The sequence below is a fragment of the Procambarus clarkii genome, chromosome 38 (genome assembly GCF_040958095.1).
Source record: "Procambarus clarkii isolate CNS0578487 chromosome 38, FALCON_Pclarkii_2.0, whole genome shotgun sequence".
NCBI classification, from domain to species: domain Eukaryota; kingdom Metazoa; phylum Arthropoda; class Malacostraca; order Decapoda; family Cambaridae; genus Procambarus; species Procambarus clarkii.
The window spans coordinates 8,637,832-8,651,611 of record NC_091187.1 but is presented as its reverse complement, the minus strand read 5'-3'; the positions used below and the strand labels follow the sequence as shown (position 1 = coordinate 8,651,611).

At 53.2% G+C, this 13,780-nt stretch overlaps 1 protein-coding gene across 1 annotated transcript in view; it reads left to right on the top strand.

The window, feature by feature from the left end:
* LOC138372378 (uncharacterized) overlaps nt 1-11,981 on the top strand; it is an 86,203-nt gene extending 74,222 nt beyond the window's left edge. The window contains exons 5-6 of the mRNA XM_069337681.1: nt 7,729-7,905; nt 8,022-11,981. Of these exons, the coding sequence (XP_069193782.1) occupies nt 7,729-7,905; nt 8,022-8,534 (690 nt within the window). The 3' untranslated portion in view covers nt 8,535-11,981. The remainder of the gene's footprint in view (nt 1-7,728; nt 7,906-8,021) is intronic.
* The last annotated feature ends 1,799 nt before the right edge of the window (nt 11,982-13,780 follow it).

Here is a 13,780-nt window from a genome sequence, read left to right as displayed (position 1 = left end):
AGTAGAGGGGGGCTGGAACTACTGGTCCAACACCAACCCCCTGCCAGTAGAGGTGGTATGGAGCTACAGGTCCAGCACCAACCCCTTGCCAGTAGAGGGGGGCTGGAGCTACAGGTCCAGCACCAACCCCCTGCCAGTAGAGGGGGGCTGGACCTACAGGTCCAGCACCAACCCCCTGCCAGTAGAGGGGGGGGCTGGAGCTACAGGTCCAGCACCAATCCCCTGCCAGTAGAGGGGAAGCTGGAGCTACTGGTCCAGCACCATCCCCCTGCCAGTAGAGGGGGCTGGAGCTACAGGTCCAGCATCAACCCCCTGCCAGTAGAGGGAGGCTGGAGCTACTGGTTCAGCACCAACCCCCTGCCAGTAGAGGGGGCTGGAGCTACAGGTCCAGCACCAACCCCCTGCCAGTAGCGGGGCACTGGAGCTACTGGTTCAGCACCAACCCCCTGCCAGTAGAGGGGGGCTGGAGCTACAGGTCCAGCACCAACCCCCTGCCAGTAGAGGGGGCTGGAGCTACAGGTCCAGAATCAACCCTCTGTCATTAGAGGGGGGCTGGAGCTACAGGTCGAGCACCAACCCCCTGCCAGTAGAGGGGGGCTGGAGCTTCAGGTCCAGCACCAACCCCCTGCCAGTAGAGGGGGGCTGAAGCTACAGGTCCAACACCAACCCCCTGCCAGTAGAGGGGGCACTGGAGCTACTGGTCCAGCACCAACCCCTTGCCAGTAAAGGGGGCTGGAGCTACAGGTCCAGAATCAACCCTCTGCCAGTAGAGGGGGCACTGGAGCTACTGGTCCAGCACCAACCCCCTGCCAGTAGAGGGGGCTGGAGCTACAGGTCCAGAATCAACCCCCTGCCAGTAGAGGGGGGTGGAGCTACAGGTCCAGCACCAACCCCCTGCCAGTAGAGGGGGCTGGAGCTACAGGTCCAGAATCAACCCCCTGCCAGAAGAGGGGGGTGGAGCTACAGGTCCAACATCAACCCCCTGCCAGTAGAGGGGGGTTGGAGCTACAGGTCCAGCATCAACCCCTTTCCAGTAGAGGGGGCTGAAGCTACAGGTCCAACACCAACCCCCTGCCAGTAGAGGTGGGGTGGAGCTACAGGTCCAGCATCAACCCCCTGCCAGAAGAGGGGGGCTGAAGCTACAGGTCCAACACCAACCCCCTGCCAGTAGAGGGGGGGGGGTTGCAGCTACAGGTCCAGAACCAACCTCCTGCCAGTAGAGAGGGGGGGCTGGAGCTACAGGTCCAGATTCAACCCCATGCCAGTAGAGGTGGGCTGGAGCTACAGGCCCAGAACCACACCCCTGCCAGTAGAGGGGGCCAGGAACTACAGGTCCAGCACCAACCCCCTGCCAGTAGAGGGGGGATGGAGCTACAGGTCCAGCACGAAACCCTGCCAGTAGAGGTGGGCTGGAGCTACATGTCCAACACCAACCCCCTGCCAGTAGAGGGGGGTCTGGAGCTACAGGACCAGCACGAACCCCTTGCCAGTAGAGGGGGAGGGGGCTGGAGCTACAGGTCCAGCACCAACCCCCTGCCAGTAAAGGGGGGGGGGGCTGGATCTACAGGTCCAGCACCAACCCCCTGCCAGTAGAGATGGGCTGGAGCTACAGGTCCAGCACCAACCCCCTGCCAGTTAAGGTGGGCTGGAGCTACAGGTCCAGCACCAATCCCCTGCCAGTAGAGGGGGGGCTGGATCTACAGTTCCAGCACCAACCCCCTGCCAGTAGAGGGGGGCTGGAGCTACAGGTCCAGCACCAACCCCCTGCCAGTAGAGGGGGGCTAGAAACTACAGGTCCAGCACCAACCCCCTGCCAGTAGAGGGGGGCCAGGAACTACAGGTCCAGCACCAACCCTCTGCCAGTAGAGGGGGCTGGAGCTACTGGTCCAACACCAACCCCCTGCCAGTAGAGGTGGTATGGAGCTACAGGTCCAGCACCAACCCCTTGCCAGTAGAGGGGGGCTGGAGCTGCAGGTCCAGCACCAACCCCCTGCCAGTAGAGGGGGGCTGGAGCTACTGGTCCATCCAACACCAACCCCCTGCCAGTAGAGGTGGTATGGAGCTACAGGTCCAGCACCAACCCCTTGCCAGTAGAGGGGGGCTGGAGCTACAGGTCCAGCACCAACCCCCTGCCAGTAGAGGGGGGCTGGACCTACAGGTCCAGCACCAACCCCCTGCCAGTTAAGGTGGGCTGGAGCTACAGGTCCAGCACCAACCCCCTGCAAGTAGAGGGGGGGCTGGATCTACAGGTCCAGCACCAACCCCCTGCTAGTAGAGGTGGGCTGGAGCTACAGGTCCAGCACCAACCCCCTGCCAGTAGAGGGGGGGGGGGCTGGAGCTACAGGTCCAGCACCAACCCCCTGCCAGTAGAGGTGGGCTGGACTACAGTTCGAGCTCCAAACCCCTGCCAGTAGAGGGGGGCTGGAGCTACAGGTCTTGAACCAACCCCCTGCCAGTAGAGGGGGGCTGGAGCTACAGGTCCAGCACCAACCCCTGCTAGTAGAGGGAGGCTGGAGCTACAGTCCAGCACCAACCCCCTGCCAGTAGAGGGAGGCTGGAGCTACAGGTCCAGCACCAACCCCCTGCCAGTAGAGGGAGGCTGGAGCTACAGGTCCAGTACCAACCCCCTGCCAGTAGAGGGGGGCTGGAGCTACAGGTTCAGCACCAACCCCCTGCCAGTAGAGGTGGGATGGAGCTACAGGTCCAGCACCAACCCCCCTGCCAGTAGAGGGGGGCTGGAGCTACAGGTCCAGCACCAACCCCCTGCCAGTAGAGGGGGGGCTGGAGCTACAGGTCCAGCACCAATCCCCTGCCAGTAGAGGGGAAGCTGGAGCTACTGGTCCAGCACCATCCCCCTGCCAGTAGAGGGGGCTGGAGCTACAGGTCCAGCATCAAACCCCAGCCAGTAGCGGGGGCTGGAGCTACAGGTCCAGCATCAACCCCCTGCCAGTAGAGGGGGGCTGGAGCTACTGGTTCAGCACCAACCCCCTGCCAGTAGAGGGGGGCTGGAGCTACAGGTCCAGCACCAACCCCCTGCCAGTAGAGGGTGCTGGAGCTACAGGTCCAGAATCAACCCTCTGTCATTAGAGGGGGGCTGGAGCTACAGGTCCAGCATCAACCCTCTGCCAGTAGAGGGGGGCTGAAGCTACAGGTCCAACACCAACCCCCTGCCAGTAGAGGCGGCACTGGAGCTACTGCTCCAGCACCAACCCCCTGCCAGTATAGGGGGCTGGAGCTACAGGTCCAGAATCAACCCCCTGCCAGTAGAGAGGGGTGGAGCTACAGGTCCAGCATCAACCCCCTGCCAGTAGAGGGGGGCTGAAGCTACATGTCCAACACCAACCCCCTGTCAGTAGAGGGGGGGGTGGAGCTACTGGTTTAGCATCAACCCCCTGCCAGTAGAGTGGGGCTGTAGCTACAGGTCCAACACCAACCCCCTGCCAGTAGAGGGGGAGGGGGTTGCAGCTACAGGTCCAGATTCAACCCCCTGCCAGTAGAGGTGGGCTGGAGCTATAGGTCCAGCACCAACCCCATGCCAGTAGAGGTGGGCTGGAGCTACAGGCCCAGAACCACACCCCTGGCAGTAGAGACGGGGGGGGGGGGGGGGCTCTGGAGCTACTGGTCCAACACCAACCCCCTGCCAGTAGTGGGAGGCTGGAGCTACAGGTCCAGCACCAACCCCCTGCCAGTAGAGGTGGGATGGAGCTACAGGTCCAGCACCAACCCCCTGCCAGTAGAGGGGGCCAGGAACTACAGGTCCAGCACCAACCCCCTGCCAGTAGAGGGGGGTCTGGAGCTATAGGTCCTGCAACAATCCCCTGCCAGTAGAGGGGGGCTGGAGCTACAGGTCCAGCACCAACCCCCTGCCAGTAGAGGGGGGTCTGGAGCTACAGGTCCTGCAACAATCCCCTGCCAGTAGAGGGGGGCTGGAGCTATAGGTCTTGAACCAACCCCCTGCCAGTAGAGGGGGTCTGGAGCTACAGGTCCAGCACCAACCCCTGCTAGTAGAGGGAGGCTGGAGCTACAGTCCAGCACCAACCCCCTGCCTGTAGAGGGAGGCTTGAGCTACAGTCCAGCACCAACCCCCTGCCAGTAGAGGGAGGCTGGAGCTACAGGTCCAGCACCAACCCCCTGCCAGTAGAGGGAGGCTGGAGCTACATGTCCAGTACCAACCCCCTGCCAGTAGAGGGGGGCTGGAGCTACAGGTTCAGCACCAACCCCCTGCCAGTAGAGGTGGGATGGAGCTACAGGACCAGCACCAACCCCCTACCAGTAGAGGGGGGCTGGAGCTACAGGTCCAGCACCAACCCCCTGCCAGTAGAGGGGGGGCTGGAGCTACAGGTCCAGCACCAATCCCCTGCCAGTAGAGGGGAAGCTGGAGCTACAGGTCCAGCACCATCCCCCTGCCAGTAGAGGGGGCTGGAGCTACAGGTCCAGCACCAACCCCCTGCCAGTAGAGGAAGGCTGGAGCTACAGGTCCAGCACCAAACCCCTGCCAGTAGCGGGGGCACTGGAGCTACTGGTTCAGCACCAACCCCCTGCCAGTAGAGGGGGCTGGAGCTACAGGTCCAGAATCAACCCTCTGTCATTAGAGGGGGGCTGGAGCTACAGGTCCAGCATTAACCCTCTACCAGTAGAGGGGGGCTGGAGCTACTGGTCCAACACCAACCCCCTGCCAGTAGAGGGGGGCTGGAGCTACTGGTCCAGCACCAACCCCTTGCCAGTAAAGGGGGGCTGGAGCTACAGGTTCAGCACGATCCCCCTGCCAGTAGAGGTGGGATGGAGCTACAGGTCCAGCACTAACCCCCTGCCAGTAGAGGGGGCTGGAGCTACAGGTCCAGCACCAACCCCCTGCCAGTAGAGGTGGGATGGAGCTTCAGGTCCAGCACCAACCCCATGCCTGTAGAGGGGGGGCTGGAGCTACAGGTCCAGCACCAACCCCCTGCCAGTAGAGGGGAGCTGGAGCTAAAGGTCCAGCACCAACCCCCCTGCCAGTAGAGGAAGGCTGGAGCTACAGGTCCAGCACCAAACCCCTGCCAGTAGAGGGGGGCTGGAGCTACAGGTCCATCACCAACACCTTGCCAGTAGAGGGGGGGCTAGAGCTACTGGTCCAGCACCATCCCCCTGCCAGTAGAGGGGGCTGGATCTACAGGTCCATCACCATCACCTTGCCAGTAGAGGGAGGCTAGAGCTACAGGTCCAGCACCAACCCCTGCTAGTAGAGGGAGGCTGGAGCTACAGTCCAGCACCAACCCCCTGCCTGTAGAGGGAGGCTGGGGCTACAGGTCCAGCACCAACCCCCTGCCAGTAGAGGGGAGCTGGAGCTACAGGTCCAGCACCAACCCCCCTGCCAGTAGAGGAAGGCTGGAGCTACTGGTCCAGCACCAACCCCCTGCCAGTAGAGGTGAGGTGGAGCTACTGGTCCAGCACCAACCCCCTGCCAGTAGAGGGGGGCTGGAGCTACAGGTCCAGCACCAACCCCCTGCCAGTAGAGTGGGCGCTGGGGCTACTGGTCCAGCACCAACCCCCTGCCAGTAGAGGTGAGGTGGAGCTACAGGTCCAGCACCAACCCCCAGCCAGTAGAGGGGGGCTGGAGCTACAGGTCCAGCACCAACCCCCCCCCTGCCAGTAGAGGGGGGTTGGGCTACAGGTCCAGCACCAACCCTCTGCCAGTAGAGGGGGGCTGAAGCTACAGGTCCAGCACCAACCCCCTGCCAGTAGAGGGGGGGGGGGGGGCTGGAGCTACTGGTCCAACACCAACCCCCTGCCAGTAGGGGTGGTATGGAGCTACTGGTCCAACACCAACCCCCTGCCAGTAGAGGGAGGCTGGAGCTACAGGTCCAGCACCATCCCCCTGCCAGTAGAGGGGGCTGGAGCTACAGGTACAGAACCAACCCTCTGCCAGTAGAGGGGGGCTGGAGCTACAGGTTCAGCACCAACCCCCTTCCAGTATAGGAGGGGGGGGGGTGGAGCTACTGGTCCAACACCAACCCCCTGCCAGTAGAGGTGGTATGGAGCTACTGGTCCAACACCAACCCCCTGCCAGTAGAGGGGGGGCTGGAGCTACAGGTCCAGAACCAACCCTCTGCCAGTAGGGGGGCTGGAGCTACAGGTCCAGAACCATCCCTCTGCCAGTAGAGGGGGGCTGGAGCTACAGGTTCAGAACCAACCCCCTGCCAGTAGAGGTGGGCTGAATCTACAAGTTCAGCACCAACCCCCTGCCAGTAGAAGGGGGGGGGGGGCTGGAGTTACATGTCCACCACCAACCCCCTGCCAGTAGAGGGGGGGGCTGGAACTACTTTTCCAGCACCAAACCCCCTGCCAGTAGAGGGGGGGTTGGAGCTACAGGTCCAGCATCAACCCCCTGCCAGTAGAGGGGGGCTGGAGCTACAGGTCCAGCACCAACCCCCTGCCAGTAGAGGGGGGGGGGCTGGAACTACTTTTCCAGCACCAAACCCCCTGCCAGTAGAGGGGGGGTTGGAGCTACAGGTCCAGCATCAACCCCCTGCCAGTAGAGGGGGGCTGGAGCTACAGGTCCAGCACCAAACCCCCTGCCAGTAGAGAGGGGCTGGAGATACAGGTCTAGCACCAACCCCCTGCCAGTAGAGGGAGGCTAGAGCTACAGGTCCAGCACCAACCCCCTGCCAGTAGAGGGGAGCTGGAGCTACAGTCCAGCACCAACCCCCTGCCAGTAGAGGGGGGCTGGAGCTACAGGTCCAGCACCAACCCCCTGGCAGTAGAGGGAGGCTAGAGCTACAGGTCCAGCACCAACCCCCTGCCAGTAGAGGGGGGCTGGAGCTACAGGTCCAGCACCAACCTGCTGCCAGTAGAGGGGGTGCTGGAGCTACAGGTCCAACACCAACCCCCTGCCTGTAGAGGGGGGCTGGAGCTACAGGTCCAGCACCAACCCCCTGCCAGTAGAGGGGGCTGGAGCTACAGGTCTAAAATAACGGGACTGACACTGACCACAGGTGATAATGGGACTGACACTGACCACAGGTGATAATGGGGCTGGCACTGACAACATGTGATAATGGGGCTCACACTGACCACAGGTGATAATGGGGCTGACACTGTCCACAGGTGATAATGGGGCTGACACTGACCACAATTGATAATGGGGCTGTCATTGACCACAGGTGATAATGGTGCTGACACTGTCCACAGGTGATAATGGGGCTGACACTGTCCACAGGTGATAATGGGGCTGACACTGTCCACAGGTGATAATGGGGCTGACACTGTCCACAGGTGATAATGGTGCTGACACTGACCACAGGTGATAATGGGGCTGACACTGTCCACAGGTGATAATGGGGCTGACACTGTCCACAGGTGATAAGACTGACCACAGGTGATAATGGGGCTGACACTGTCCACAGGTGATAATGGGGCTGACACTGACCACAATTGATAATGGGGCTGTCATTGACCACAGGTGATAACGGTGCTGACACTGTCCACAGGTGATAATGGGGCTGGCACTGTCCACAGGTGATAATGGGGCTGGCACTGACCACAGGTGATAATGGGGCTGACACTGTCCACAGGTGATAAGACTGACCACAGGTGATAATGAGGCTGACACTGTCCACAGGTGATAAGACTGACCACAGGTGATAATGGGGCTGGCACTGACCACAGGTGATAACGGGGCTGACACTGACCACAGGTGATAATGGGGCTGACACTGTCCACAGGTGATAATGGGGCTGACACTGTCCACAGGTTGGGGACCTCAGGATGAGGGAGCCCGTCAAGAGGCTGGTGGAGGCTGGCCGGGTGTTGGCCGTCCAGGAAGACCAAGATGGCCGCCGCTCCGCCAGGATAACTCTACAAGACGGACAGCTGTTCCTCCATTCACTCCTGCGTCAGCCCACGCCCGCCCACGCCCACACCCTCCAGGTTACTTTATTACACCCACTAGTCTTACTGACATTACTGGCTTACTGAGTTATCATAACTAATATGATAACATTTTGTTGTACAGTTATTATCATGATTTATTTCATTTCCTGCAGGAGAGTGAGGTTGTGGGCATGCTGGAGCCCTCCTGCACCCTGGCGTTCCTTGACCTCGGGTGGGCGGGGTCAACAAGAGGGCGGGTCACCATCCGGCTGACCCCTGACACTCCGCTGGCCAGACAGTTTGTGTTGTTGTGTACGAGCCAGCGGGGCCACACCTACCGCAACACTAAACTGTTGGAGGTGGGGAACAAGGGTCAGCCGACGGAGTATGTGGCGGGCGGAGACTACGAGAGTAATGATGGTAAGGGAGGAGCCCCACTGCTGCCTGACCTCCAGGGGCAGTACCGGGAGTCAGGCCGGGCAGGAGCTGTGTGGGCCAGGTATGTGCTGGGGGGTCCCTGGAGTGCCCAGTTCGTCATCACCACCAGGGACCGCCAGGGTGGTCACCATTGGCCACGTGTTTTCGGTGATGTGGTGAGTGGCCTGGATGTGGTGAGGGCAGCAGTCAACCACAGTGACATTACGGAGGTGACTGTGGTGGACTGTGGTGTTGTGCTGCCACTCTAGTTCACTGTACCATCACCATCACCACTGTGGTGTTGTGCTGCCACTCTAGTTCACTGTACCACCACCATCACTACTGTGGTGTTGTGCTGCCACTCTAGTTCACTGTACCATCACCATCACTACTGTGGTGTTGTGCTGCCACTCTAGTTCACCGTACCATCACCATCACTACTGTGGTGTTGTGCTGCCACTATAGTTCACTGTACCACCACCATCACTACTGTGGTGTTGTGCTGCCACTGTAGTTCACTGTACCATCACCATCACAACTGTGGTGTTGTGCTGCCACTCTAGTTCACTGTACCATCACCATCACTACTGTGGTGTTGTGCTGCCACTCTAATTCACTGTACCACCACCATCACTACTGTGGTGTTGTGCTGCCACTCTAGTTCACTGTACCATCACTACTGTGGTGTTGTGCTGCCACTCTTGTTCACTGTACCACCACCATCACTACTGTGGTGTTGTGCTGCCACTCTAGTTCACTGTACCATCACTACTGTGGTGTTGTGCTGTCACTCTAGTTCACTGTACCACCATCATCACTATCACTCCTGCATCACCATGGACTGCGTGTTTTGATGCCAATGTAATTTAAGGACACATCTTTATCACTATATCATCATAACTTCACTATCTTTGGTATTTAACACTTTGGTATTTATACTTTGGTATCATATACCTGACAATCTCAGCTGTATCACCATCAATGCTATATCTTCCCAGTACTGTAACCTATCATTGCTGTATCACTATAGCTTCACTATCACCTCTATATATCACCATCACCTCAGGCCTCACACTTAGGGTCATATACTGACCATATTGAGTAACAAATTGTTGGTGTCACTATATGACAGCTGTTGTCACTGTTATATCACCAACAGCTCACTATCACATAACACTGTCACTGCTACACCAACATCATTTCACTTTCACTGCATTATCACCTCATACTTTTATATTTCCTTCTTACATTTACTGATATATCACTATCATTGCTACAGCACCATCACTGTCATATCACCATCACCGCACCATCACTGTCATATCACTATCACCTCAGTATCACTGCTATATCACCACTATACAATCACTGCTATATCGCCTCACTATCACAGTTATATCACCTCACTATCACAGCTATATTACCATCACCTCACTATCACTGTCATATCATCTCCTCAGTATCACTATCACACTATCTTTATTATATTACTTTCACTGCTATATCACCATCACCTCACAATCACTCAGGTGTGTTGTGATATTACCATACTAGTCCATGGTGTGTTGTGATATTACCATACTGGTCCATGGTGTGTTGTGATATTACCATACTGGTCCATGGTGTGGTGTGATATTATCATACTGGTCCATGGTGTGGTGTGATATTATCATACTGGTCCATGGTGTGGTGTGATATTACCATACTGGTCCATGGTGTGTTGTGATATTACCATACTGGACCATGGTGTGTTGTGATATTACCATACTGGTCCATGGTGTGTTGTGATATTACCATACTGGTCCATGGTGTGTTGTGATATTACCATACTGGACCATGGTGTGTTGTGATATTACCATACTGGACCATGGTGTGTTGTGATATTACCATACTGGACCATGGTGTGTTGTGATATTACCATACTGGACCATGGTGTGTTGTGATATTACCATACTGGACCATGGTGTGTTGTGATATTACCATACTGGACCATGGTGTGTTGTGATATTACCATACTGGACCATGGTGTGTTGTGATATTACCATACTGGACCATGGTGTGTTGTGATATTACCATACTGGTCCATGGTGTGTTGTGATATTACCATACTGGTCCATGGTGTGTTGTGATATTACCATACTGGTCCATGGTGTGTTGTGATATTACCATACTGGTCCATGGTGTGTTGTGATATTACCATACTGGACCATGGTGTGTTGTGATATTACCATACTGGACCATGGTGTGGTGTGATATTACCATACTGGTCCATGGTGTGTTGTGATATTACCATACTGGTCCATGGTGTGTTGTGATATTACCATACTGGACCATGGTGTGTTGTGATATTACCATATGGGTGTGAGGTGGTGTTATGACCACATATACACCAGTATGATCATACTGTAGCTGGTGTATGATGTGCTCAAACTGTATAGTGATGTCTTGGCTGATTAGCCTAGTATCACGAATATTAATTTATGTAGTTATTCTTTTCTTGACAACACACTAGTATTAAATGTGTATTGCCAATGTATTCCACATATATCTATATATATTATATTTCTGTACTATAAGTCCTTGCCATGTATTTGTGGATATATATTAGAAGTCTAGTGAATAGCAGTAGCCTAATGTCATGTAGCTTGATAAACATCCGTATATACTTATATTATGGAATGCTACATAGTACTGTATAGGAAATATTATGTGAACTATGATGGAGAATGTATAAATTTAGGTCTCGGATGTATTACTGTCATGTATACTGTGTAATTTCCCTTTCATTATTGTTCATTACATTGTCCTCTAACATTAATAAGATTTTGGCACTGTGAGATGTATACCACATAGACATGGTTTTGATACACATGTATATATGTACTTTATATTGTATTCATGAATACTTATGTATAATGGCTGGTGGGCAGACGTCTTGAAATCCTCCCTTAACCCCTCCTCCCCTCTCCCGCCAGTGTTACCATGTCTTGCCAATATGAATTCTTTGTTCACATATTTTTATATCATGATATATTCTTTAATGTACTGAATTATTGATATGTATTATTATGTAAGGTTGTGTATTATAGTCTTTTTTTTTGTTGATATATGAATTAGAAGTTCTTGATGGAGATATGTCTGTATATGAGCTTGAGATATTTGAAAGAGAGGAGTCAGCTGACTCATAGAGGTGGATACAGTGTCGCTCCCGGCCAGCATGGCTCTGGGCGGTCACTCTTTGATTTTCTCAGTCGAGCGCATGTGTTGCCGCTACGGTCCGGGTTTTGTGACCTTATTTGTGTCATTTGACTGCTAGGATATTTGTCATGTTGCAGTAATGTATACCATGGATCAATTCTACCATTGTGTATCCTTTATACCAGGTGATTGGCGCTGTTATATATCTTAGTGAGGTGGGTACCTGAGGATCTTAAGTGATGCCATTGTGCTGTATATGATATTGATTCCTCATACCTCATTTGTTAATGGTTGTGACACCACCACCACCCTGTATTGGTATTAGCAGCATAATAGGCGCTATTGTCCCACTGCGCCACGATAAAGCCTGGTGTCAGATAGTGCTGATTGTATGCAGTTTTGAGACCTGTTGATGCTCATGCCCAGCTTTGAGAAGCTGGATAACTCATTGAGTGTGAGTTTATAGATTGTATTCTTTTTTTTTGTTATGTTAATGGCCAGTAAACTAGAATATTTTTTGTTAGCCTTTCACTCCCCTAGACACTTATTGATATTTGGCCAGGCTGTGTTTTCCATTAGAAAACATGCTGTAGGTTACTCTCCCACACACACACACACACACACACATATATATATATATATATATATATATATATATATATATATATATATATATATATATATATATATATATATATATATATATATATATATATATATATATATTAGTATATTTTGGTAGCAGTCTTTCCTGTAGACATATATTATTAAATATGACCGAAAAAGTAAGATTAATAATTCTAACACGAATTTTCTTCATCTTTCGTACATTTCTTTTCACTGTTGGTGGTAATTAAAAAATCAATTCTCCAAAATTCATTTTTATTTCTAGTCTGACGCGACACTTGAGCGCGTTTCGTAAAACTTATTACATTTTCAAAGACTTTAGTTTACACATACACAACTGAATAGAACTTACACATCTCCGATTTGTTTATATCTACATTTGAGTGAGGTGGATGGGGTGAGGTGGTATTTAATAAGGTATTAATTTCAAAAACACAAGACAGAACACGAAACAATGGGTATTGAATAGAAGTGATTGTAGAAAGCCTATTGGTCCATATTTCTTGATGCTTCTATATTGGAGCGGAGTCTTGAGGTGGGTAGAATATAGTTGTGCATTAATTGGCTGTTGATTGCTGGTGTTGACTTCTTGATGTGTAGTGCCTCGCAAACGTCAAGCCGCCTGCTATCGCTGTATCTATCGATGATTTCTGTGTTGTTTACTAGGATTTCTAGGTTTGGTTGTGGGAAGAGATTATATAATCCTTAATGGAGCCCTGTTGCTTATGCATCGTTAAACGCCTAGAAAGAGATGTTGTTGTCTTGCCTATATACTGGGTTTTTTGGAGCTTACAGTCCCCAAGAGGGCATTTGAAAGCATAGACGACGTTGGTATCTTTTAAAGCGTTCTGTTTTGTGTCTGGAGAGTTTCTCATGAGTAGGCTGGCCGTTTTTCTGGTTTTATAGTAAATCGTCAGTTGTATCCTCTGATTTTTGTCTGTAGGGATAACGTTTCTATTAACAATATCTTTCAGGACCCTTTCCTCCGTTTTATGAGCTGTGGAAAAGAAGTTCCTGTAAAATAGTCTAATAGGGGGTATAGATGTTGTGTTGGTTGTCTCTTCAGAGGTTGCATGGCGTTTCACTTTCCTTCTTATGATGTCTTCGACGAAACTATTGGAGAAGCCGTTGTTGACTAGGACCTGCCTTACCCTACAGAGTTCTTGCTTCCATTCTGAGCTGTGGCTGAGAGCACGGTCGACATATGCGTTGACAACACTCCTCTTGTACCTATCTGGGCAGTCGCTTTTGGCATTTAGGCACATTCCTATGTTCGTTTCCTTAGTGTAGACTGCAGTGTGGAAACCTCCGCTCTTTTCCATGACTGTTACATCTAGAAAGGGCAGCTTCCCATCCTTTTCCATCTCGTAAGTGAAACGCAGCACGGAACTCCGCTCAAATGCCTCCTTAAGCTCCTGCAGATGTCTGACATCAGGTACCTGTGTAAAAATGTCATCAACATACCTGCAGTATATGGCCGGTTTCAAGTTCATGTCGACTAAGACCTTTTGTTCGATGGTACCCATGTAGAAGTTTGCAAACAGCACACCCAGGGGAGAACCCATGGCGACCCCATCTACTTGCTTATACATGTGCCCATCCGGGCTCAAGAAGGGTGCCTCTTTAGTACAAGCTTGGAGTAGTTTCCTTAGGATATTTTCTGGTATGTCAAGAGGAGTACAGGCTGGAT